The 27,279-nt window shown below is 40.9% G+C and overlaps 2 protein-coding genes and 1 pseudogene across 3 annotated transcripts in view; 2 read left to right on the forward strand and 1 right to left on the reverse strand.

The window, feature by feature from the left end:
* The window catches only part of LOC146558723 (gamma-aminobutyric acid receptor subunit rho-2-like), a 28,009-nt gene extending 20,422 nt beyond the window's left edge, over positions 1-7,587 (forward strand). Inside the window, exon 10 of the mRNA XM_085246405.1 lies at positions 1-7,587. Coding sequence (XP_085102531.1) covers positions 1-315 — 315 coding nt within the window. The 3' untranslated portion in view covers positions 316-7,587.
* On the forward strand, positions 5,693-5,838 carry LOC146558724 (U1 spliceosomal RNA; annotated as a pseudogene).
* The window catches only part of recql (RecQ helicase-like), a 21,627-nt gene continuing 1,809 nt past the window's right edge, over positions 7,462-27,279 (reverse strand). Inside the window, exons 3-16 of one of the 2 annotated variants that reach the window (XM_085246403.1) lie at positions 22,520-22,747; positions 22,252-22,431; positions 22,041-22,147; positions 20,958-21,156; positions 20,677-20,843; positions 17,998-18,079; positions 17,203-17,351; positions 15,500-15,617; positions 15,262-15,400; positions 15,083-15,174; positions 14,773-14,989; positions 13,492-13,621; positions 11,771-11,910; positions 10,064-10,198 (exon numbers count right to left, since the gene is read on the reverse strand). In XM_085246403.1, the coding sequence (XP_085102529.1) occupies positions 11,806-11,910; positions 13,492-13,621; positions 14,773-14,989; positions 15,083-15,174; positions 15,262-15,400; positions 15,500-15,617; positions 17,203-17,351; positions 17,998-18,079; positions 20,677-20,843; positions 20,958-21,156; positions 22,041-22,147; positions 22,252-22,431; positions 22,520-22,747 (1,913 nt within the window). In that variant the 3' untranslated portion in view covers positions 10,064-10,198; positions 11,771-11,805. Of the gene's footprint in view, positions 10,199-11,770; positions 11,911-13,491; positions 13,622-14,772; positions 14,990-15,082; positions 15,175-15,261; positions 15,401-15,499; positions 15,618-17,202; positions 17,352-17,997; positions 18,080-20,676; positions 20,844-20,957; positions 21,157-22,040; positions 22,148-22,251; positions 22,432-22,519; positions 22,748-27,279 lie in introns of both variants that reach the window. The other variant, XM_085246402.1, reaches the window with a different exon arrangement.

Genomic DNA, 27,279 nt, shown 5'->3' on the forward strand with positions numbered 1-27,279 from the left:
TCCCAGACACTCCCTTGCACATGTGGCATGCCCCATACCAAGACCATGATGCTTGATGGGACATACAGTGAGGAAGATGCCAACAGTCTGGCGGGATACACAAGAGCCTCGATGGTTGCCGAGGACATATCAGATAAACAGGAACAGATGGTAGTGCATCTGTCTTTGGACAACGAGTCCACTGGCACCAAGAAGAAGGGCATCCGTGGCTTCCGGATCATTCAGAACACCCACACCATTGACACATATTCTCGTATGATTTTCCCAGGCTCATATATCCTCTTCAACCTGATCTACTGGTGTGTGTACTGTTGAGAATTTTAGCTCAAATTGTAGTAGTGAAAGAAAATTACTGTGAAACCATTCTGTGGGACGTAAGCCTGAGGTTTACCTGTTCAAGTTTGCCAGGATGGCCTATCAAAGACATCTGGGAGTGAATACTACCCATTTCATTGTTGGACTGGACATTCGATATAGCTTATTTTTTAATTTTTATTAATGAATCCTTTATTTATCCAGGTAAAAATCTCACTGAGATTCAAAACTCATTTCCAAGAAAGACCTGGCATCATGGCAGCAAAAGACCTGTTCCTGCCTCACAAGCTAATATGTACCCAAGTCACGCTGAGAGAAAACTCATGGGGCTGGTTGCACATTCACTCTAATACAGCGGTCCCCAGCCCCCGAGCCACAGTCCGGTGCCGTGAGCCGTTTGGTACCGGGCCGCAAGAGTTGAGGCTCGGGTGTGAAATTTATGGTCTTCAGGGCTTTTATCGGTTTTTATTGTTATTTTTTATAGTTAACTCGGTTTCCCTGGGTCTTTTCCCGTGTGTTATGAATAAATCTTTTTTTTTGGTACCGGTACTGGTTTTATTTTGTTGTATTTATCTGCAACACCTTAAAGGCCAGTCCATGAAAATATTGTCAGACATAAACCGGTCCGTGGCGCAAAAAAGGTCGGGGACCGCTGCTCTAATAAACAGGTTAATCATGAGCCTAAAAAGCTTGCTACAGCACCCTAAGGGTAACAGTGGTGATACTTTTAGCTCTTTCACAAAGATGTCAGTTTCCTGGATACATTCTTGTTTGCATCTTGTTCTGTTTTATGGTAACTTCAGCAGAAAGTTTCATCTACAATCTCTCACCACTGAATTTTGTCCTTGTTGGTCTTTCAGTAATATACAGTTTCACCTTAATAAATAGAACTTAGCTCAGTTTACAAGTTTACAAATAATCTAAGTGGTTTATTCCACCTCAAATGTTCATTTGGACTTTTTAAAACAGACTGTTTTCACAGCAGATATTTTGGCTTGTAAAGATTAAGTACAGGTGTAACACATACCATGAAAAACTATTTTTATTCCATTTAGGTGAGCAAATTTCAGACCTCTGCCATTCATGCTGGCTCACATATAAACCTTAACTCAACTACCTGATGGAACTGCACTATCTGCAGTTAAGGTACTTTCACTTGTGATTATCAGATATGTCAGATTGTCTGACATGAGTGAAGTTTGATGGACTGATATTCTATTCAATTTTATTTTGTTCACTCTGTCTAACATGTGTAACTTAGTTGTTTACTATTAGTAGCAACGGTCTATCCCTTTGTTACCAAGTCAACATGATAACTGGGGTAACTCTTGCTAAGAACTCTTGCAATATACTCTGTGGGTAATAATATGGTTGTTTTCTGTTTCTATTAAATTCAATTCTACTGTATTTATATAATCCCAAATTACAAAAACAGTTGCCCCAAGGCATGTTATGTTGTTGGGTATAGACCCTGCAAAAAAATCTGTTTTCTATTTTTTTCAATTTGTCAAGGTTTTTCACATTATTTTTCACAGTTTGATCTGTAAAACATATAAGCACATTTTCTGCAATGGTTTAGTATTACTGACCAGTGAATCAGTGAGCAGCTAGGTCCCAATATTTAAATATCATTTGTGGAAAGAAACATTTATTCATTTTCTTGTGATTTGTTGGAGTTGCTCTTCATTTAGATGGAAGTTTAACCTGCAGATTTTGCACAACAAAAGTACTTTTGGACAGTTAAATCTAGCCTGTCTCTCTGCAACCAGCCCCTGTCCAGGCTTCCTGGAATAACACACTTCAACCTGAACCTCTCAACTGTCATGACTAAAAAGATTAAGAGAATATAATTTGGCTGCTATTGCCTCTGTAGTCATTGGATTTGACTGAGTCATGTATCTGAATTTGTCCAAAGCAGTTGGAACTTTAAAAGTACTTTAAAAGTACAATTCATTACTGTTGCTGAACAAAGTATTTTGATTATCTATTTATAGGATTTTTAAATTCACCACATTTTATTTGTTTAATGTTTTATTATTTATTTGCACCAGTATTGGATCCATGTGTCATTGCAGGCAAGTTGCAGGAAACAGGGCTTACACAGGAACTGGTTGGTGAATGCTGCAAGACATGGAATATAATATCTTCCTATATGTATTTTTCTTAGAAAGAACTTTAAAACATAGAAAGCTTTACCAGTGATGTAATCAACTTGAACCGCCTTAAGTGAACATTGTTTTCATGTACATATTTTGACAAGATAGATTTTTTGTTTTTAATTAATTTCAGAGCAATGATTGACATTAATCATGTAGGTAACTAGAAGTTAACATTAGACTGATTGTGCTATGATGTGTGTGAATTCATCCATCACAACACTACTGTATTTTAAGCAGATAGTTCCTACAAAGATACAGTGAGTAAATTATTGAACACTTCACCAATTTTTTAAGTAAATATGTCTCTAAGGTGCTACTAACATGAAATTCTCACTAGATGCCTGTAACAACCCATCCAATCCTTACATGCAAAGAAATCCAATAATATGTGTCCATAAATTATGCATAATCATGAGAAATGACACGTGGGAAAAGTATTGAACACATGAACAATGGGAGGTGCAAGAAAGCCACGTAAAGTGATGACACCAGCTGAAATCTATCAGTTATTAGAAAGCAATCCTGCCACCTATTGCAAATTAAGATATTAAGAAATTACAGATACGCTTCCCAACCCCCTGAGCCACGGTCGCCCGATAGTCTGGACAAATGAGACCAAAATTGAACTTTTTGGATGCCATAGTACACATCATGTTTTGAGATCAACAGGCAATGCATATACCCCCCCAGTTTGGAGGTGGGAACATCACGGCGTGGGGATGTTTTTTATCATACGGCATTGGCACGCTTCACATAACTGAAGGAAGAATGAATGGAAGCTGGATATCTCAGGAAGACAATATTTTCTTTTTCTGAAACCAGCTGAGTTTCCTTGACTGTGTGTTTGGGATCAAAGCTGCTAGAATGATCCAGTCAATAACCTGACCTGAATCCAACTGAAATCCTATGGCGAGAACTAAAGCTCAGAGTTCACAGAAAGGGCCCGCAGAACCTTCAGGATTTGAAGACTGTTTGTATGAAAGAAACTCACCTGAGCAATACATGCAACTTTTCACCTCCTGTTTCTCCATACAGGAGGCGCCTTGAAGCTGTCATCACCACCAACAGCTTTTATAAATACATTTCAGTAACCATGTTCAATACTTTTTCCCTGTGTCATTTTTCATTTTACACATAATTTATGACATCTGTGGTTTGATTTCTTTAGCTCAATTCAATTCAATTTTATTTATATAGCGCCAAATCACAACAACAGTCACCTCAAGGCGCTTTATATTGTAAGGTAGACCCTACAATAATAGGGTCTACCTTATTATTGTCTACCTTGTGTGGATTGAAATGTGTTATTACCAGCATCTGGTGAAAATTGTATGTCAATAGCACTTTCAGAAATATATTTACTTAGTAAACTCATGACTTGTTCAATAGTTATTTTACGTGCTGTATACATTTCTGACAGATATACAGTTTGACAGATTAGTTCTTTTATTTATTTACATAATTGGTTTAGCTTAGCATAAAGCAAAGGTACGTAAAATAGCAAACCTAGTTCAAGTTGGTGTTTGTACATTTTTATTCTGGTACTCCACTCCAGGGTACTTTTGCATGATTCACACATAAAGAAAAATCCTCATTTATAGTGGGGTAAAAAACATTTAAGTTTGCTCATTTACAACAGGCTCTAAAATGTATGGTAGTTTAATTTTATCAGCTGATGTGCACGTCATTGAGTAAAATAAGTATTTGATTCTCAAGCAAAACATGACTCATTAATTGGTGGAAAAACCCTTGTTGGCAAGTACAGTGTTAAGATGTTGCTTGTAGTTGGTGACTAGGTTTGTACTTATCTCAGGATTTTGGCCACTCCCCTTTACAGAAACTCTCTAAACAAGGGTGGCTGTGGCACAAGACGTACTAGTTGCAAGCAATGTGGTTCGATCCCTTGTTACTCCAGTCTATATGCCAAAGTACCCTTGGGTAAGATACTGAACCCAGAGTCCTCCAATGGGGTTAAGAGTGGGAGGGATCATTGTAGTTGCATCATACAATTTTTTTTCTTCAAAGATGGTGGGTTGAGTTGAAGCCAAAAAAAATCTATTTTGGTTTTATTCTGACCACAGCACATTCTCCCAAGCCTTCTCTAAATCCTTTAAATGGTGTCTTACAAACTTAAGATAGGCCTACACGTCTGCATTTTTGCATAGGGGCACCTTGTGAGCACAGCAAAATTTCAAACCATTATCGCATAGTGTGTTACCAGTTGTGTTCTTGGTAACTGTGGTTCCAACTGCCTTCAGATAATCAACAAGCTTCTCCTGTGTAGTTTGGGGCTGATCCACCACTGTAGAGGCTGAGCCCACGCTTGAAGCCACTGAGATGTTCGTTGGCTGGGGTGACGCGATGCCACTGTTATGAATGAAACTTATCACAGTCCGATAACTCCAGCCGTACTTATCTTGTTCGTTTAGAATCTGTATTCCACTTCCATCAGTTGCATTTGTTGTCAACAGTTCTCTTTATCCAACACCATTTATCATAAACCGTTTGCTCCTTCTGAACAACAACACACCTGCCGCTAATTACGTGTGTCTACCCTAAATACATTCCCGTCAACACACCATATCGTAAAACACAAAAGGTAACCCCTAATGGCATACATAATGTACCAACACAAAAAATGGCTCCACTTTCTCATGATCACCCTCAACCCACGAGCCAAGACTTTGCATAGAGAGCAAGACTGAGTGCAGCTGACGGTCATTTTATATTTTTCTATTCCTCAATAATGGCATCAACAGTTGTCACCTTCTCACCAAACTTCTTGTTGATGGTCTTGTAGCCTGTTCTAGCATTTTGCAAGTCTATAGTCCTGTTCATGGTGCCCTTTGACAGCTCTTTGGTGGAGCGGTTAGAATGGAAATTGAAGGAACCTGATTTTGTAGACAGGTGTACTTCATACATAGTTGACATCAGGAATATCTTTACTTGATTGATTGGTTGTAATTTGTGGAATTTTGGTTGATATTCTCTCTCCATTAAAATAAAACTTCCATAAAATTAGAGACTGTTTATTTGTTTGTAAGTGAGTGAACCTATAAATACAGCAGGTAATGAAATCATTATTTCCCCCACTGTCGGAGAATTGTATGTACACTGTTTATAACACATTTCAGTTTCTGTTCCTTGAAACCTGAAAATGTGAGCCAGAAATAGTAAGGTAAACATATACTTTTATATATATTTACTTGTATATATTTATACTTACCTGGCAGGGGAGATACCATGATCACGAAGGTGGCTCACCCAGCACTGCGGTTGTGCTGACCCCTGTGAATTCCCCAAATGCGGGAATCTCAACTGCATAATTTGTGGTAGTGGAGGACTGCGTTCGCGCTCTCCCCTCACTTTTTTTTAAACAAATTTCCCACGCATGGGACTAATAAAGGTTATCTTATCTTATATACTTATATTGTTACCTCAGAACTTGAAACATTGGTCACACTTAATTTGAACCTATCTAGGACGGGGAGATACATCTAGGTCCCCTTTGATTAGTACTCGGACTGTTAAAACTACATTTGCTGTAGTCTGTTCATTTTGTCTTCTTTTGTTCAACTTAACATTATGATAATGAGCGTTGTCTGTTTGTGAATGGATTTACTTAGTTTTGCTTTACCAGTCTGTAGAGAGTGGCAATTCTTTCTAATACACTGTTAACTTCTCAGTGTTTTCACCTTGTCTTGGAAGAAGTTCTGTGAAGTAGCAGTACAGAGGTGATATCAATTTTCAGGTGATTGTAATGAAAACAATTTTGGAATCAATATTTTTAATAAAATGTGACATGAAAGAATGAAGTAGCAGGGAGAAAAAAGTATAAGTATCTGAGAACTGTACTTGAATACAGAGCTTGAATAAATTACTGATACACAATGCATCACTGATCCCATTGCAAGGCTGATCATATCAAAACATAGACACTAACATTTATATTCTTTCCAGACTCTAACACTGCTTTGTTTGAGCTCAATTGCATGACTGTTTTTTGTTTTTGTTTTGTTTTTTGTTTTTTTATTATCATTTCTGTATTTGATCTTATCAACTTTTCTTTTCTTTCTTTCTTTCTTTTTTTCTTTTTCTTTTCCTTTTTTCCCCCCAATAACACACAAAAATGTTTTTAATGAAAAAGGCAAGCACCCTTACAGTCAGTTTCCAGACGGATGCCACTTATTCCTTGATCTTTGGAAAATTATTTAGAATGTAATGCTTTTGCAGCAATTTTTTTTTAAAATTGTGTGAAAGATAAACTTTAAAGTCTTTCTTTCACACATTATACTGATGCCTAATTTATAGCTATGGATAATCAGTCTAACCATAACATTCAGTCTCAGGATTTGTTAATTCATCATTACCTGAGAGGCCTGAAAATCAGAATCAGAATCAGAATCAGAATACTTTATTCATCCCGAGGGAAATTAGGGGTTACAGCAGGCAGCACGCTAATGGCGCATGCGCACTCACAAAGTAAAGCAGGTTTATTTCAAAAAAACAAAAGAAAACAAAAGCATAGCTCCCAGGAATACTGTATAAGATGCAGTCTTCCTGTGTGACCCACTTTGAACTTTAATCCATGTTTCAGAGAGTACTGTGTGCTCACCTAATCCTCCAATACACAAATCACATCAGATTTACCCTTGCTACCACTACTTAAATCACATTCCTGTAGTAGGGCAACTTCTGTTCAGTTCAGTTTTATTCATACAGAACCAAAGCACAAATGCAGTTGCCTCAAGGTGACAATTGATTGCACACTCTCGTCTGTGTTGTTTATTAATGTAGCCGCTGCTTGGGGTTAATACTGACTCACGCTCCACAATGTCTGGCCATAATTTATACCCACCAGCCTTAAGGACTTATTGTCCTAAGAGGACATCTGTGCTGTACGTAGGGTACATTTGCAAATATTTAGAAAAAATGAAAAGAAAAAAACCAAACATGATAAAGTTTTACAAATTCCTGTATGCACAAAGGCACTGGGTTTGGGTGGTTTGTTCAGATTTGAGTATGAAATGATGTGATTTTAACTAAGCATAACGTAGATGTTTTTGTTTGCTTTGTTTTGTTTTTAAATAAAAACATTGCACAGTAGAAATGACTAACAATCTTTATTTGATACCCTTATGTAGAAACTGGGAAACAAAATGGTTATGAATTACATGATTGCTGTCTCGGACTGTAGTGATGTGTCATGTCATTAAAAGTATCTGCATGACCTGATACCACCGCGAGCTCAAGATCAACACAAGCTTTCAGGGGGGCTTTCAGGTGGTGAGAGCTTTCAGTGGGCTAAACTAGATTAACCCCAGTGTAATAACAATTACACTGAGTTCTCTTCCCAGTAATTAATGACTAATCTGCCTTTCCCTCCTTTATCAATCCCAGCTTTAACTCTTCCACCTTTACTTCCTCCCTTTGCAATCCCACTTCAACCCCAAGCCTTTCAAGTTCAACCTGCAACACATCCATCAACCCCCTCCTTCATACTATACTTGGCACATCTGTCACTATTCCCTCTGTCACTATTACCAGTTATTAAGGAGGGAGGAGGGTCATGAGGAACAAGCAAAGCCACATGAATAGCCTTACACACTGTAACCTATGCAGTCCATGACCTCCCCTTCAAGACCCTACTTGTGTGAGTGGCATGTTGTATGTCCAGAACCACTGGACCATATAGCATGTACAGTTATGTGCAAAATAATAGCAATGTATTTAAAACAACAGAGGAAAAGTTCCACGTTACTTCCATAGCATTTAGCATTCCAGCAGCATTTATTTCCATGTATACAAAGGAACTGGGAGCCGTGCACATTCAATCCCAAATGAAAACATGAACAATTTTGTCTGTTCTTCTCTTCTTCTTTTTTTAACTGAAAATGAAGAAAAACAATGGGTTGTTTAAAAAAATTTAATTTACAAACTGGAATATTTACAGTATAAACTGAAAATAAAATGAGGATTTTGCTTTTCCTTTAAGCACTGATTATTTAGTTGTATAACCATTATTTCTGGTCACTGCTTTGCATCTGTGTGGCATGTAGTCAACTAACATTTAACACCTAGAAACAGAAATTGCAGCCCAGGCTGACTGGACTACAATCCACAGATCTTCTGCATTTTTGGGTTTTGCATCAAAAACAGAATTTTAGAGGTCATTCCACAAATTCTCAATCGGATTGAGGTCAGGAGAAGGGGCTGGCCACTTCGCGACATCAGTCTTTTCGGTCTGCAGCCAGGATGTTGCCCGCTTGCTGGTGTGTTTGGGGTCATTGTCCTGCTGAAACACCCATTTTAAGGGGATTTCTTCCTCAACATAAGTAGAGATGGACCGATCCGATATTACGTATCGGTCCAATACTGACCTAAATTACTGGATTGGATATCGGAGAGAAATAAAAAATGTAATCCGATCAATTCAATATCACAAAAGCACCTCACAAAACTTGCAACATAGCAACCCAGCTCATAACCTTAGCATGTCGGAGGAGTATGCATCTCGTGATAGAGCGTCTGTGGCGTGTGAGACCTGGTCTGGTTCAGCATTTGGAGCCTCGCTACGTGCTTCCAAACCGGCATTTAATCTACGAGAAAGTTATCCCAGAGAAGTAAAGCAAGTGTGTAAGCTCATCTCAGAATGTTTGAGTTGGCAATTTGTCTTAATTTTGTCTTTGTCTTAAACTTTTTGGCTTAAAGTGACAAACTCCAACGATCTCAAACATCCTACTCATCATCCTCGTCTACATTTTCATGATCATAATTTTTGCGCATATGATTGATTATTACCGAGTTATGTAATATCATAATTTCATCATATTCATGAAAATAGAAAATTAACTTTTATTACTTCCGTTACAATTTCCTGAGGCATAAATCATTTGACACAGGGGCCATAAAACATTGGTTTGACACGAAGTAGGTAATTTCTCTCTCTTCCATCTATATAATAATAAATATAAAAATATACAAGACATCCAAACAAAGTTCATTTTATTTTTATATTTAAACAGTAACAAAAGTCAGCAGCGGACCAGCTTTCTCCTGCCACTGATGCGTGTCCACAGGGTTCGAGCTGTCTGGGCAATGATCAGTCCACGGGGCAGGCGGAGGCTCTTCAAAGGCTCCCTGATACAGGCCAGCACTCCTGGATGTGTGGGCTGCCCCAAGTACTCGTGGGAAATGTAGTTTATTCTCCTCAGCTGTTCGCCATAATAATTCCTGAGGTCGCAGAGCTCCTCAGCTGCTGTGTCAGAGATGATGGAGGTCTGGGAAGGAGAGCTAGGCACAGTGATATAGGTGGATGGACAGGGAACATGCCCTGTGGCTGCTGCTGTGTGAGCACAAGCTTTCCTTCGCATTCTCTGAGGGGTGCTGGATTTGCAACTGGAACAAGGTTTATCTGAATGTGACGGTGTTTTCTGACAATCACTGATTCCTACATGATGTACTCTGTTCATTTCAACATCCGCCTCAATTATATGTTGAAATACGACAGGTTTATTCTTCTTTTCCTCTGCCTTCCCATATCTGTCCGGTCTCGCCATCTGCTTGTTTGTCTGGCTGACTGGCTTCAGGTCTTGTCTTCTCGATACGTTCCTCTTTTCTTTAAATATTATCTGTTTAGGTTGTGGGGGACAGCTGTCCTCCACAACAGTGGAGTCTAAGGTCATATTGACATCCTCTTCATTCACTTTAACAGCTGAGGTGTCCTGTAAACATGAAATTCAATGTTAGTGAAGTCTTCATTCTGGAATAAGCCACTGGATGTACACAAAGAGGTGAATGTGTCAAAATAGAGAAACTTAAAGTATCATGTTCATAAAGTGTATACAGCAACAGAATATTTAACCTACAAGTAACCAGGAATGTGTTAGTTTGATGAAATGTTAGCGAGAGCTTGGTGAAACATGCTTCTTAGTGTAAAATCTGAATATTTAAGATTTTACACTAAGCCCAACAGGCGTGGGCGAGAAAATATAATCAAGATAACCTTTATTATGCCCAAGGGGCAATTTGCTTTGTAGCCAGCTGCATAAATAACACATCCACCCAAAATTACATAACAGAATTTCAAAAATGAATAGTGGTAGGGACGAATGAGAATTTAAATCTGTTTGTTCTGCAACGAGGCAAGAAATACCTCCTCCCTGAAGGCAACAGCTGATACTCTTAAAAAAAACAAAAAACAAACAGAGGGTGTCATAGCACCCTGAATCCGTTCTGACTTCAGGGTCGCCCTCCCTTTATGCATGAGGGCAAGATCATTTAGCTGCCACTTTGCTACACAATTTAAAAATGAGCTCCAGCCTTTTCTTATTTTTCAGGCTAAGAGACCCAAACCAGCAGATTAAAGAAAATGAAAACAGACTCAATAAAACAAGAACATTTTCATAAAAAATATTATCCACATTAAAACCACTTAGTTTCCGATACAAATACATACGCTGGTGAGTCTTTGCACATATGGTGTCTGTAATCACATCAAATTTAAACTTTTAATTAAGTATGGTGCCCAGATATTTATATTTCTCTATCCCCTCAATTTCTTGCCCAGGAATACAAACAGGGTTAGATGACATTTTTTATTTAGAAAAAAATCAACAACCATTTCCTTTATTTTAAACACATTAATGTCAAGAAAAGACTGTCCACACCATGCTTACAAAGTCATCTACAACTGGGCCACAGTCACAATCTGTATCGTGGAGCAGAGAGAGACGATAACGGAGTCGTCTGCAAACTTGATTATATGTCCGTCCTGGTAGAGGCTCTGACACTCATTTGTATAAAGAACCAAAGTGGAGAAAGGACACACGCTTGGGGGGAAACAGTGGAAGATAAAAGCACATCTGATAAAATATTGTTGACTCTCACTTTCTGAGGTCTATCTGTTAAAAAGTCAATAAGCCAAGAAATCAGTCCAGAATCAACATTAAATGTACGGATGAGATGTCTTGCTAAAATATGGGGCTGAAGACAAAAAGCAGGCAATAAAAGTTTGCTACACCATCCATGTGCTTCAAAACCATATAGAGCAAGGTGCACACAGCATCCTCTACCCTACCTATTACCTGTTCTATAGGGGGTGAGGAGGTGTAATTTATCCTGAGTAGCATGCAAAAGCTCATGTTTTACAAGCTTCTCAAAAGTTTTCATCACCATGGAAGTCAAAGCAACAGGCTGAAAATCAGGATTTTAAAAATGCGGTAACAAGTAACAGTGTTCATAGCACCATGCATACACAAGCAACTGTGAACAGAGTAGGGAATGATGAACTGTACTTTGTAAACTTGTCCTCTGGGCAGGTGAGAGAGGGCTATGGGAGATGTGTCTTGATTTTCTTGGACACAGTGGCATCTCCACAGCTCTGAACTGATCTCTTTCCCTCTTTGGATTTGCCCTTGCCACTGGAGACTTTTACCTGCAGGTCATTAACAAAAGTGCTTTATCCGAATAGGTTCACACCGATGTGGAATGTATGAGTCGACACTAGAAGGGGAGGACATGCAACAATCCAGGACAGAATCTGATTCAGTGCCAAAACAGGAAACCGTGAGATCTCAGAACGGTACTGCTGTAAAGATCTAATTTACAACCCCATTTCCAAAAAAGTTAGAAAAGATCCTCTGCATTCAAGTATTAAGTATTTCAAGTCTGAGGAGTTGTAGCTTTCTATATCAGTGTGATTTGTCCACCATCATTGTTTATATAAACACAGATCCCTCCTCCCGTTAAACGGGAAAATCCACTTGTTAGCTTTAATGTTCGGGTGTGTAGAGCACTGTAAAGCAAAGAGGACTGTGCAGAGGAGAGCATATTTTAGTTGGCTAGTTCTGTGAGTGTAGCTGTTGAATTGAAGAGTACATTGACAAGTAGTTTTACTTAGTTTATTCATAAAAAAAATTAATTATCTTTTCTGAAGCAATTATATTTTTTTTGCTAATTTTTTTTTTTTTTGATAATGCTTGGAAACTCCAGGAAGAGAAGCAGCTGAACATTTTTACTGCAACCAATTTTTAGGACTATTTACATGTGGCATAAATAATACATGCAGAAGTTTATGTCCCGAACAGAAGTAATGAAAGTCATGCATTTTTCTGTGTACCCTGTACCCATACCATTGACCTGTTTAACCCTTTTATAACCCATTTATATTAAATAGCTTTATTTCCAATTCAATTCAGTTTTATTTATACAGCGCCAAATCACAACAACAGCACACTTTATATTGTAAGGTAGACCCTACAATAATACGGATGACCTGATATCGTCGTGTTGGTGTTGTTCCCACATCATCACAATAAATGTTGTTCCGGGTTCAACATTGCAAGTGACCAATCACATAGTTGTGACGTCATGCTTTTGCGACTACAACACGAGGATATCAAATCGTGCCAATAATACAGTACATACAGAGAAAAACCCAACAATCATATGACCCCCTATGAGCGAGCACTTTGGCGACAGTGGGAAGGAAAAACTCCCTTTTAACAGGAAGCAGGAAACAGGAAAACCTCCGGCAGAACCAGGCACAGGGAGGGGCGGGGCCATCTGCTGCGATAGGTTAGGGTGAGAGAAGTAAGACAGGGATCTAAAAGTGTTTATTTTGACTAGAGTGTCCTTATGACATTTTTATTCACTTAGAGCTTTTAAATAGAACATAAATGGTTTATTAGGCTCTTTTGGATTAGTTACTAATAAAAAAATATTCCAAACAGTACAGTGCAGTCTGCTCACTCTGATCTGTTTGTGCTGGCACTCAGTCTGATTGTAGCTGTAATATCTTACAAATTGGAAATGTTTGTTCAAACCTGTTGCAAACAAAGACAGTGTGATGTACTAACTAAAGTGAGTGTTTTAAAATTCAGGCCTAACTACACCCAACTGTGACATGAAAACAGATGTGATTTGTAACTTACTTTGTAGTTAGGGTTAGGTGTTATACTAAAAAACTCTCCTAAATGATGGTAACAGAAGAATATGTTTTTTCCTTCAAACTTACCAAAGCAGTTCCGGCCCCTGCATCTCTCATCTTCACGCTCAGTGTGTGTGTCGGGTTCTTCAGCAGAGAAGCTTTGCGGCCCAGCTTCATGTAGAAGTAGGTGGTGTAAGGTGTGAAGCTGAAATCCTCTCTGAGGTCAACACATTGGGAAGAACTCTGTGTCAGACAGACTTAATGGTCACAGGATCAGAGCTTTATCTTTAATCCCATGAACTAGAGACTTACACAGCCTGATGGTTTGCCACAGTCAGTCAGGTCAAGTTAAGGTGAGTTTAAAGCTTTATTCAAAGAAAGTAAAAGTGAAAAGCATGTCTGGCCTTTAACTTCAGCTACTCCTCTCTATAGACTAAATATGGTCCGATTTCCAACACAATGTATTTGCAGAGGCTGTGTGATTTGAGGGAAACTTCTCAATGCATTTTTGTTCTTTACATTGTGACAGGTCTGATCCTAATTAGAAAAGCTAGAATGGATATTCTGAAAAGGGCCTGATGTTTTGAGTTCAATTTAATTTATTCTGCATTTCCTAGGCCCCACATCTGCAACAGTTGCTAGCTCGAAGGCTAACCTAGTGTAGAGGAAGAAAATGGTATCCAAACTTGGTTAGCAGTTTGGAGGCACTTCATTGACACCAGTGGGTTTTCTTTGCATTTCTTTGCATGAAATCAACATCTTTTTCTGACGTGTCAGAAAAGAGAGATGTGTCACACAAAGATGTTCTCTTTTAGACCAAGAAGCACTCCAAGAGCACCAACCTCTGCCCAGGCAGCTCACTCTCTTCTCCTCAGTATTTACTTTTAGGGGTACATTATATTTGCATTTTGTTGTCTTTGTTCTTTTTAAATGTATTTTAAGAAGATTGCAGTGCAGTAACAATAATGCATTTGGGGGTTAACTTTAAAGAAGTGCACATGTGAAATGTAAAAGTGATGTCAGAGATCAAATGTGACATATTTGGATCTAACTGTAATGCGATATTTAGAATCCTTATATACCAGTATCATTTCCTGTGCCAATACAATCAGAGGAAGCCAAATTTTAATGGATCGTTAAGCCAAGCCTTCTCTAAACCCCATCCAAGGTTTTATCAGAATTCATTCAAAACTTTTCCAGCTATCATCTCTACAGACAGGCTGACACACAGACATACACACACTGGTCAATTAATGAACAAAAACAGAACAATAAACAAAGTCATCTTGAAAAACTGTAGTGAATTGATACTTAATAAATAAAATTGAATTAAGCTAAATCCACAGAAAGAAACGAAGCATGAATCACCTGAGGTATCCCTGCAGGAGCAGGTGAACAATCACAACTTCAGCCTGTCGCCGAGACAGCGTGGTGGTCTGAATCATCTTCCTGTGCTTTGCAGGGCCTTTCCCCATCCATGCATCCACCAGTTTCAGTGGGGTCAGTTTCTCATCCATGGAGGCTGCAAGCTCCACAATCTGCACCACTTGCCTGGCATGTTGGGTAATGTCCACAGTGGGGTAATCTGGAGGGGGGTGTTAAAAGTGAGGTGATGGATTTAGGGCATATGATCGATATGGCTGACACATAAAGCAATAAATTTCCTCACCACCCACACCTTTTGCTTGACTGCAAGTGTCACACATCTGGTTGCATCCTTCATCATCCCACACTTCATCAAAGTGAACTGCCATGAGAGAGCGCCGACACCTTCACAAAGCAGATATTACATTTAAGAATATATATTACATTTAAGACTGTGCAAATTGGGCAGCCCGCACTGACATCCTGTGCTACCTGTTAACATTCTGGCAGTAATCTACCATCTGTAGCAATTTCTGCTGACCAACATTCTCCATCACCACCATGGTGCTGATCCTGAAGATATCAGCGAAGCCGAAATAGACAATGCAGTCAGCCGGAGAGTCATCTCGACCTGGAGACACAACGGAAACACTTAACATTGGAATAATAACCGTGAGTAATGCTAGAACGGTATTGCTTATGCTACCAATAGAAATTATAGGCCGTCTACCTGCCCGTCCACTCTCTTGGTAGTAGTTCTCAATGGACTTGCTGATGGTGTGGTGGATGACAAACCTGACGTCAGGCTTGTCAATGCCCATGCCAAATGCCACAGTGGCTACCACAACCTAAACACACAAAAACGAAAAAAACAACTCATGTGTTTTACAGATGCATTATTCAGTGAGCTGTTTACAAGCATGGAATGGAATTTTTTTTCCAATCAGAGGTATTGCCCCTCTCTATGTATGGGGGAACTTCAGTGCTGATTTTGAACAAAATTGATATGATTTTTAGTTCGGATCACATTATTTATATAATATTTACAATCTTTTTTAATCAAGTCCAGATGGAAGGTTAAGTAGATAAATTAAAGTGAAATCAAAGGCCAATTGTGGAAAAATTGTTAAATTACGTTTGCTACCACCTCTGTACAGTAGGACAGCTTTGGACAATCCCAGAAGATTTGGAAGAGACCTGCAGATTTATTACTGCTCGTTCTCTGGCATGTCCCAGACCTTTAGAGGTACTGACATCCACTTATTGAGTGTAAATAAATATTTCTTATAAAGATTTTAGTCCTACTGTATTCAAAAGAGTAATGAGCTATCTTTTAATAATTTTCTAAGCAAATTAGCTCTAGAGTTTGTGACCTAAGCCTACATGTTATCTTGACCTGGATAAAGGCTGATATCAGGCTATTAAACTCAATTGTTTAGGAAAGTGGTGTCAATTTTATATATATATATATATATATATATATATATATATATATATATGGAAAAAAAAGACGTCCCCACCCCCCACCCCTCCCCCCAGTGGCCCTAATCCTCTTCCGTACATTGGTTATTATGATGAACTCCTCTCAGTTTCAACGTGTTTCAAGCAGATCATCGCATGGATTACTTCCAGCTGTTTACCACCTACAATGATAGGATCTCCATTTAAAAGTGACTGCTAAGAGGGAACTGGCTCTGGACTTTGTAATCCCATTTTTCCAGGTCGTTTGTGGCTTTGGATGCGCTGCTGTAGATCACGGAGCTGGAGTCATAAAACACCCTGAGTTTTCCTGGATAGTGTCTGATGATGAACTCATTTTTCCTTGAGTGTCATTCTGATTGCATTATATGCTTTTCTTTTAAGTGCAATCTAAATCCCAAAGTGCTGTTTAAAGAACACTCCTTCCACTCTACTTGATCTCCATTTTTTCCATGCAAACCACCTCCTTAGTTCCATATTCCAGGAAATAAGCTATGCTCACATCCCCCTTGAGCTCCTTTGTAATTTATAGTTCATTTTCTGACTTTGCCATGTTGATTTCTCCCTTTAATCAGAATCAGAATACTTTATTAATCCCGAAGGAAATTCCTATTATCCCCTTTTATGCTATTTAAATCTACATTTTAAGCTATGACTTAATTATTTATTTTGGGGAGCACTGACTGTAGTTTAAGCTGCTGCCATCTACAACACTACAGAAGTCCAGAAATCCACTAAAACCCTTTTTAGAAGAATATTTTAAATCCAAAAATTAGTTTTAATAATATCTAAAAGCTATGTGCTGAACCATTTATTGCAATTAAATAAAAAAATATATTAAAATTTTTTTGTGGAATCACTCCAGGCAATATTAACCATGAGCAGAAAATCTTGACCCAATTCTTATAGAAAATCTCAGCAGAAATGCAGCTGTGCATATGTTTCTTTACTGACCTGAATTTTGTTGGAGGTCCATTTGCGGTGAACCCGGGACTTGTCCTCAGAGTCCATGTTTGCATGGTAAGGATATGCCAAGATGTCTCTTTTCTGGAGTTCTGCTGACACCAACTCTGCATCCTTCTGAGAGAATACATACACAATTCCTGTGGCATGTATGAACAAAGCAGAAAATATTCATACATGATTATTACGTATAGAAATATTCACATTATAATTGTCTATTCTAGCATGACTAAAAATACTTTGCAGAATTGAGGATATTAACCTTTTTTAGCCATTTTCCACTAGTGCCCACTCAGCTCGGATTGGCTCAAATCAACTCAATTTTAAGGGTTTTCCATTAGGTGGTAATAAGTGGTAACCAGGTACTTTTTTAGTACCTATTCGGTAAGGCTTCCAAGCAATCTGAGACAATCAGAAAATGGAACAAACTGGATGACGCCAATTGGCCAGTCAGTGGTGTCACTGGGGTCATGAGAGTGACTCCCTCTCAAAAATCAAAACCACTATTTTTGAAACCCAGCACTGAGGGAAATGGCTACACAAAAACCAATACCATGGTCCGCAAGTTTAACAGTAAGCCGTAGGCTGAGCAGAAGGTATACCATCGCCTCAGCGTCCTTCACTGTTTGTGTAGTATACAAAACCACGTTGCTATAACAACCCATGCATGTACTCAATTTTAATGGAAAATCACCAAAACAGAAGAGAATCAAATTGAGTCGGCACTAGTGGAAAAATGGCATTAGTAATGTTTTATATATGCAGCAGTCTTGTTTGTCATAGTACCTGATTGGTCCTTGTATTTACTCTTGATCAGAGCAGCTATGTCATTTACTGATGCTTCACTGACAGAATCCTTTATACGAACCTGAGAAGGAAATGAAACACGTGTTAAGTGTGTATGAAGATGGGGAGCATAGTAAAAAGAAGTTTATGAACCCTAACTCTTAACTTCTAGAGCACAGGTGTCGAAATCCAGGCCTCGAGGGTCAGTTTCCTGCAGGTTTTAGATGTGTCCTTGATCCAACACAGCTGATCTGAATTAAATGGCTAAATTACCTCCTCAACATGTCTTGAAGTTCTCCAGAGGCCTGGTAATGAACTAATCATTTGATTGAGGTGTGTTGAAATAGGGCGATATCTAAAACCTGCAGGACACTGGCCCTCGAGGCCTGGAGTTCACCACCCCTTTTCTAGAGAATTCCTCTACAGCCTTTTCGAACTTTGTGTATTCATAGAGTATCTTCTGTCAGTAAGAGTTGTTAGATCAATGCATGATCCAAACCATGTCTTGTTGAGAATTTGTATAACTTAACTTCTATAAAGGGCACTTCTACAGTCCAAAGTTATAGTCAAGGGGCTGAAAATGGAGCCAAAAACTACAGGCACTTCAGGCTGGTTTTAAAAGCCAGCAAAATACCAATAGAGTCCCATGTTAAAAAATACTAGCTCTACATTTTGATTGAAATTGTGTTAAGCGTTGGAGTTATCTGACAGAGTTGGTCACATTAGTGTTAGCCCAATTTAGCAGACATAACTAATGTAACTATACTCAGCTCACACATTTGATGTGTGAGAAAGCAAGTTGTATAAAGCTCTTTGAATGCTCGGAGCAGAAATCCTTCCTTGCTGTTTGGCATTTTCTTTTATGTGCAGGTTCAAATACACATAATAAATAAATGTCTTTGTGATTATTACATCGTATCATGTCATCATCATGTTTATTTGACAAGGTTTTAACCGTTAAAATGAAGTCGATTTGATTTAGTTATTAAATCAAACCAAAAGTAACATCAATTTATTCAATACAGTGTTAATATCTGAAATGGGACCCGCAGTAAAAAAGGTTAAGAACCTCTGCTCTATTTAATGATTATACAGTGGAGGTGACAGTTATTAACTCTGAGAAAAGATAAAGAGCTGACTTCATAAGCACATTTATTTTTTATCTTTCTATCATTATTCAGAGAGTTTGCCTTCCACCTGATATATTAGGTAGATTCAAAGACAGATGATGTCAAGCACACCACACAGTAACTGTGTGATCCGACTGTGAATAAGCAGCACACTATTTTGTCCCAAATTCACAGGGAAGAAAGAGACTGACAGATTGGTTCAGAGACTTTCAACATCCAACCACATCTAAAATATTGTTTTTCTTATATTATCCTGCATTTTCTTTTTTTATTTTACTGGCCTTTTAAAATCAGCAATGGTCCACAGACTAAAGCAGGGGTGTTGAACTCCAGTGCCAGAACTTCAAGACACGTTGAGGAGGTAATTTAGCCATTTAAATCAGCTGTGTTGGATCTAAAACCTGCAGGACACCGGCCCTCGAGGTCTGGAGTTCGACACCTTTGGACTAAAGTGTTTTTCAGTGGCTAATGTAATGTACATACTGACGTTATACCTTGGAATAACAATAGTGGTCTATTCAGCATATTTTTCCAACAGTTTAGCATATGTCCTGCTACCACCATAAATCAGTTTATGTTTGAGTATGAGGGATAATCATTTTGTGTTGGTTTCAAACTGGATATCGAGATTCATGTAAGTCTACTGTGACATCCCCGCCCGGTGATGCTGGTGTCTGTCCTGCCAAGCATGTGACAATGACATTGTATTGACTGTTGTTAATCAATTGTTTATTTTAAACTGATGCATTTTCATGTTTGCAATAACTATTCATTTGATATATCATAAACCTCTTGGCATGTCAGTCTGTATGAGATCAAATTGCTTTTTGGACATCTCATAAATCCTGTTCTGTACGGTGACAACAAAACTGGATTTTATTTCCAGAATATTTTTTATGTAGATTTTTAGGAAAAAAATCATAAATAAACATTTCAGGGTAGAAATGTTTCATTATAGCATAAAGTGAATGACTCGGAAATACTATATTGGCTGTCACCCATTGGTTTGTCTTGACATGTCTTTGACAGCATAATAGACAGAAATGTCTTCAGTTTCCTTTGTCACCCATTTAAATAAAGTCAATGTAATTTCTAATAATTATTTTAATTTAAAAATAAAAACAAATCTGTTGTTTTTGGTTTTCTTTTTTTTTTTTCCCCAGGTCATTTTTTTAAACTGTGTTATGGGCACTGATCACGAAGGGATGGGCAGGATGTATACTATTGATTGACAGCTGGTGTGTCACGTTTGCTACAAGTTAAATATGAGCATATTTGTTGAAGATGGCCACCACTCCTTCAATGGACTATACTGAAAGTTAAAGACGTATTAAGGTATAAAGGTGGGGGATTCTAATTTCAATCTAATATACAGAAATTAACAATTTCTTCACAGAGTTCGTAGCTGTTGCGGCTTAGCAAACTACCAGCCAATCAGACAACGGTATTGCCTGTTGCTAGGGTAAAAATGTACATTTCTAAACACATATTTTTATATTAAAACATTTGACTGGCTAAGTGGATTTTTGAGTGCAGTGACAGTGCTTACTTCATAGTAGAGATTAGTTCGATTGAAGGAAGCAGTGAGCGTGATTGCCTGTGGCACACACAGGATCTTCTCGCAGTCTTTCAGGACACTACTGGTTGCTGTGGCTGTGAGGCCAAGGAGGGGCACTTTGGGGAACTGCCTCTTCAGGATGCCTAGCATCTTATAATCTGAACGACAAGCACACAGGTGAACCAGTATGTAGCACATCATAGCGACGGGGGGGGGGTGGGGGGGGGGGGGGGGGGTGCTTACTAAATATGATCTGAGGTCAGAATACTCACCTGGTCTGAAGTCATGACCCCATTGGCTGCAACAGTGCACCTCATCAACAGCAATACGATTCAGGAGGTTTGCTTTGTAGGCTTTCTCCAGACGAGACATTAGGAGCTTGCTCTTAGCAATTTTCTCTGGAGTCACGTACACCAGCTTGAAGGGGGCCTTTGGATCTGTCATTCCAGCCATGACCGTCTTAGCATGCTCCTGCGAATGATGGAAACAAAAAACAAGCTGCAGTTTAGTGCCAGAAACATAAAGCTCTGCAGTTGTTGTGGATCATTACAGATGATCCATCCATGTTGTTTAGATGCCCTAAAGCCATCTCAGTCTTCATTTCTTGTCCACAGCAGAAGTGTGTGTAATGTCACTAAACGATTCTTGGACACACTGGTGAACAGTGAGTGCAGTTCCCATGGTTATTTCATTGTTGCTTAAAGCAAAATGAAGACATGGATACAAAATTAAAAGCGGTTGTCAAGAAAGTCAGTTTACTCATCAGATATGAACAGCAGTCATGGAATATACAGAATGAATGATTTTGGATGATCTCTCACATTAGTTTTGTAAACCAGTGAAAACAAGATCACAGCTCCTTGAGGCAACTATTGTTGTGATTGTGGCTGTACAAATCAAATGTTACTGAATTGAATAGAAGATAGTACCTGTACGTGTAGTTTTATTTCCTCCCTAAAACTCTGTTTTGCTAGTCTGTGCATTCACACACACATTTGCAAGTTCACTTTCATGAGACATACTATTAAACTATCAACACATGTGTATGTGTGAATTTTTGACAGATGTGTACATCTGTCAAAAGCTATGGCTCAGGCTGTCACAAAAGAAGGCTACCTGGAGGGAGAGTGGGTATGACCTCTAGTTTTTTTCCACTCTATATCTTTGGAATCACAACACATAACACAGTTGGCTAGCAGATTTTTTTCCTTTCCAAAAATCTGCACCCTTTCAGTAAAACAAACACATAGTTACAACTTGTATCCAAAATGTGGATTACAAAAGGCAATTCTTTTCTTTCCGCACACACGCATAATCCTCAAATAATCTTTTTCTACATGGCAGGCAGTTCTTACTCTGCTACTGGATGCATTGAGCATGACTGCCGACACGTCAATAGTCTTCAGGTACATCAACTGGTCCTCCATCAGGGATACAAGTGGAGTGATGACCAGTGTAAAGCCTGATAAATGATAAAAGTAAAAGAAATAAGTCGTAAGAAGAATAGCATAAAACTGGAAGGACAGATGTTTTGTTCCAAAACTCTGCATGTGTGTCTCACTGTACCATTAGAACAGATTGCAGGAAGCTGATAGCAGAGACTCTTCCCTCTTCCTGTGGGCATGACCAGGAACAGGTCCTTGCCTGACATGGTCAGGTTGATGGCTTTCAGCTGCAAAGGTCTGAAGTTAGAGAGATGGAATGTGGCCTTCAGGTGCTGCTCCACGTTGCTGGACCATGGAAAATCTATAAAGCATGATATTACTGCATGTCAACACAGTGCACAGACGTGGCATATTTCTACAACTAGTTGTCTAGTCTGTCTGTCGAGTACCTGTGCCATCATATCGTTGCATTTCCTGCTTGCTCATCGCTGGCTTGGCTTCAGATGCCTTTGAGGCAGAAGAAGACAAAGGCTGTGCAGTGTCACAGGCCTCCTCCAGCTGCTGCAGCAGGGCATTCTTCCGAGAAGTGAGCTCAGCCTTTTTCTGCAGGATCTCTGCGAGCTGCAGTTCCACTGTGTCCAGCTCGGCCTCGATCGAGTCCAGCTCGACCTGCATATCTAAACAGCAACACCAGGAACATTGGTAGCAGGCTCCAAGCACTTATTTGTTGTGTCTTTGGACCCCAAACAGTTCAGCAATGCCCAGATAATAACTACTCTTGGGCAATCAATTCTGGTTTGTTCAAAATCACTCATCCATTCAGCTTGCGCATGTCCAGAAGTGGCCACCAACTAATTAAGTCTGTAATTTTTTTTTATTTGCATGGTTTTCTTTTGCTATTCTTACTGCATAAAGTTTTTAACTAACATCAGCTCTTTTCATAAATATAAACCCATAAAACACCAGTTTGTTTGTACAATGCCCTTGTTGGAAGACAACCTCAAAAATGACAATTTCCTATATTTGCAGTGCTAATGGATTTCTTATATTGTTAATAGTAGAGTTTAAGACATGTCCTCGATTAACAACAACATATATTATTATTTTTGTGCACGTAAAGCAAAAGTTGATAAAACTCCCACTCAGCTTATTCATGGCCAAAAGTGGCCACCTCCTGTTTACATTCATAAAATACAATAAATAAATATATATATATATATATATATATATATATTTGAGTGAGAAAGGTGATATCTCCGTGAATCGCTACCTTATCGTGGTGGAGGGGTTTGTGTGTCCCAGGGATCCCAGGGGCTATGTTGTCTGGGGGCTTTTGCCCCCTGGTAGGGTCTCCCATGGCAAATTGGTCCTGGGTGAGGGACCAGACAAAGAGCGATTCAGAAGACCCTTATGAAGAGAACATCGAGGGAACAGTTTACCCTGCCCGGGATAGGGTTACCGGGGCTCCGCCCTGGAGCCAAGCCCGGGGAGGGTGCCCGAGGGCAAGCGTCTGGTGGCCGGGCCTTAGTCCATGGGGCACGGCCAGGCACAGCCCGAAGAGGAGACATGGGCCCATCCTCCCGCAGGCCCACCACCCGCAGGAGGCACCATAGGGGTCGGGTGCATTGTGTGCCGGGTGGCGGCCAGGAGCGGAGGCCCTGGCAGACTGATCCCCGGCTGCCAAGACTGGCAATAGGGACATGGAATGTCACCTTTCTGGTGGGGAAGGAGCCTGAGTTAGTGCGTGAGGTTGAGAGGTACCGGCTAGATATAGTCGGGCTCACATCTACGCATGGCTTGGGCTCTGGAACCAGTCTCCAGGAGAGGGGCTGGACTCTGTCTCAGTCTGGAGTTGCCCCTGGTGAGAGGCGGTGGGCTGGGGTGGGTATTCTAATATCCCCTTGGCTTGCTGCCAGTACGTTGGGGTTTTTCCCGGTGGATGAGAGGGTTTGTTCCCTGCGCCTTAGGGTCGGGGAACGGGTCCTGACTGTCATCTGCGCTTATGCGCCGAGTGGCAGTTCAGAGTACCCAGCCTTCTTAGAGTCCCTGGGGGGGTGCTGGAGGGTGCTCCACCTGGAGACTCTGTTGTCCTCCTGGGAGACTTCAATGCTCACGTGGGTAACGACAGCGAGACCTGGAGGGGCGTGATTGGGTGGAACGGCCTCCCTGATCTGAACCCAAGCGGTGTTTTGTTATTGGACTTCTGTGCAAATCACAGTTTGGCCATAACAAACACCTTGTTCGAACATAAGAGTGTCCATAAGTGCACGTGACACCAGGACGCTCTAGGCTGTAGGTAAATGATTGATTTTGTAATCGTATCACCAGACCTGCGACCATATGTTCTGGACACTCGGGTAAAGAGAGGGGCTGAGCTGTCAACTGATCACCACCTGGTGGTGAGTTGGATCAGGTGGCGGGGGAGGACGCTGGACAGACCCGGTGCACCTAAACGCGTAGTGAGGGTGTGCTGGGAACATCTAGCAGAGGCCCCAGTCCGCGAGATCTTCAACGCACACCTCCGGCAGAGCTTCAACAGCATTCCGAGGGAGACTGGAGACATTGAGTCCGAATGGACCATGTTCAGCGTCTCCTATGCCGAAGCTGCTTCATTGAGCTGCGGCCGCAAGGTGGTTGGTGCCTGCCGTGGTGGTAATCCCCGAACCAAATGGTGGACACCAGAGGTGAAGGGAGCCACCAGGCTGAAGAAGGAGTCCTATCGGGCTTGGTTAGCCTGTGGGACTCCGGAGGCAGCCGACAGGTATCGACAGGCCAAGTGGAATGCGGCTCGGGCAGTGGCTGAAGCAAAAACTCGGGTGTGGGAGGAGTTCGGAGAGACCATGGAAAAAGACTTTCGGACTGCCTCAAAGAGATTCTGGCAAACCGTCAGGAATCTCAGGAGGGGAAAGCGGTGCTCTACCCGCACTGTGTATAGTGCTGGCGGAGCGCTGCTGACATCGACTGAGAAAATTGTCAGGCGGTGGAAGGAATACTTCTCCTTAATCCCACTGACACGTCTTCCGAGGAGGAAGCAGAGTCTGGGGATGAGGGGAATGACCCGCCAATTTCCGGGGGCGAGGTCACTGAGGCAGTTAAACAACTCCTTGGTGGCAGAGCCCCTGGCGTTGATGAGGTCCGCCCCGAGTACCTGAAGGCTCTGGACGTTGTAGGGCTGTACTGGTTGACACGCCTCTACAATGTTGCGTGGAGATCAGGGGCAGTACCCCTGGACTGGCAGACCGGGGTGGTGGTCCCCATCTTTAAGAAGGGGGACCGGAGGGTGTGTTCCAACTACAGGGGGATCACACTCCTCAGCCTCCCTGGGAAAGTCTATGCCAAGGTGCTGGAAAGGAGAGTTCGTCCGCTAGTCGAACCTCGGATACAGGAGGAACAATGCGGTTTTCGCCCTGGTCGCAGAACACTGGACCAGCTCTTTATCCTCTCAGGGATACTTGAGGGTGCATGGGAGTTTGCCCAACCAGTCTACATGTGTTTTGTGGGCTTGGAGAAGGCATTCGACCGTGTCCCTCGGGGTGTCCTGTGGGAGGTGTTGCGGGAGTATGGGGTGTCTGGCCCATTGCTACGGGCCATTCGATCCCTATACAACCGTTGCAAGAGCTTGGTTCGCATTGCCGGCAATAAGTCGGACTCATTCCCGGTGGGTGATGGGCTCCGCCAGGGCTGCCCTTTGTCACCGGTTCTGTTCATAATTTTTATGGACAGGATTTCTAGGTGCAGCCAAGTGGCAGAGGGCTTTCACTTTGGTGGCCTCAGAATCTCATCTCTGCTTTTTGCGGATGATGTGGTTCTGTTGGCTTCATCGGGTGGGGGCCTCCAGCTCGCACTGGAACGGTTCGCAGCTGAGTGTGAAGCAGCGGGAATGAGGATCAGCACCTCCAAATCTGAGGCCATGGTTCTCAGCCGGAAAAGGGTGGAGTGCCCACTCCGGGTCGGGGATGAGTTCCTGCCCCAAGTGGAGGAGTTCAAGTATCTCGGGGTCTTGTTCGCGAGTGATGGGAGAAGGGAGCCGGAGATCGACAGACGGATTGGGGCTGCAGCTGCAGTAATGCGGACGCTGCACCGGTCCGTCGTGGTGAAGAGGGAGCTGAGTGTAAAAGCGAAGCTCTCAATTTACCGGTCGATCTACGTCCCTACCCTCACCTATGGCCACGAGCTGTGGGTAGTGACCGAAAGAACGAGATCGCAGATACAAGCGGCAGAAATGAGCTTCCTCCGAAGGGTGGCTGGCCTCTCCCTTAGAGATAGGGTGAGAGGTTCGGCCATCCGGGAGGGGCTCAGAGTAGAGCCGCTGCTGCTCCACATCGAAAGGAGCCAGCTGAGGTGGTTCGGGCATCTGACAAGGATGCCTCCTGAGTGAGGTGTTCCGGGCATGTCCCATCGGGAGGAGGCCCCGGGGCAGACCCAGGACACGCTGGAGAGATTATATCTCTCGGCTGGCCTGGGAACGCCTTGGTGTTCCCCCGGATAAGCTGGAGGAGGTGGCTGGGGAGAGGGAGGTCTGGGCCTCTCTGCTTAGGCTGCTGCCCCCGCGACCCGGCCTCGGATAAAGCGGATGAAGATGGATGGATGGATGGATGAAACTTTGTCTGACTTGAGTTTTTAAATTAGCACCAGTCCTAGTCATAAAATTCAGAATTTTGACCCTTTCAAAACCAGTTACATCACATCATTCTGATGATTTACAAAGAGATAAAAGGATAAAATAATGATTTTTTACCAAATAATACAAGCAATCTGATTTATTTTCTAACCATGATTGCAGTTAAATGTATATCAATAATTAACCTTTTACGATTATATATGAGTCATTACTTTTTTGAAAAGAAAAAAAAAAAAAAACCTCCCACTCAGCTTGTTAGTGGACAAATGTGGCCACCACCTGTTTACGTTCACAAAATGTTATAAAATTAATACATATTAAAACAGTTTCCACTCGATTTCTCAAATTGGCATCATTCCTTGTCATTAAAACCAAAAAAAAAAAAATTTACCCTCTAAATGCTAGTTAGGTTGTCTATTACCAGTAACTTTTTTTTTTAGAAAAAAAAAAAAGAAAAAGAAAAAAAGAGGATAACGTTCTCATTTTGTCACCATATAATTGTTTTCAGTCAGCGTTAAAGGTCAGTACCAGTAACAATGATTTATTTTTACTTTTTTGCATTTACTTTCAGTCTTCTTCAGTCACCTT

The sequence above is a fragment of the Mchenga conophoros genome, linkage group LG15 (genome assembly GCF_057382185.1).
Source record: "Mchenga conophoros isolate Kocher_MC1m ecotype Shallow Benthic linkage group LG15, M_conophoros_male_GT1.1, whole genome shotgun sequence".
NCBI lineage: Eukaryota > Metazoa > Chordata > Actinopteri > Cichliformes > Cichlidae > Mchenga > Mchenga conophoros.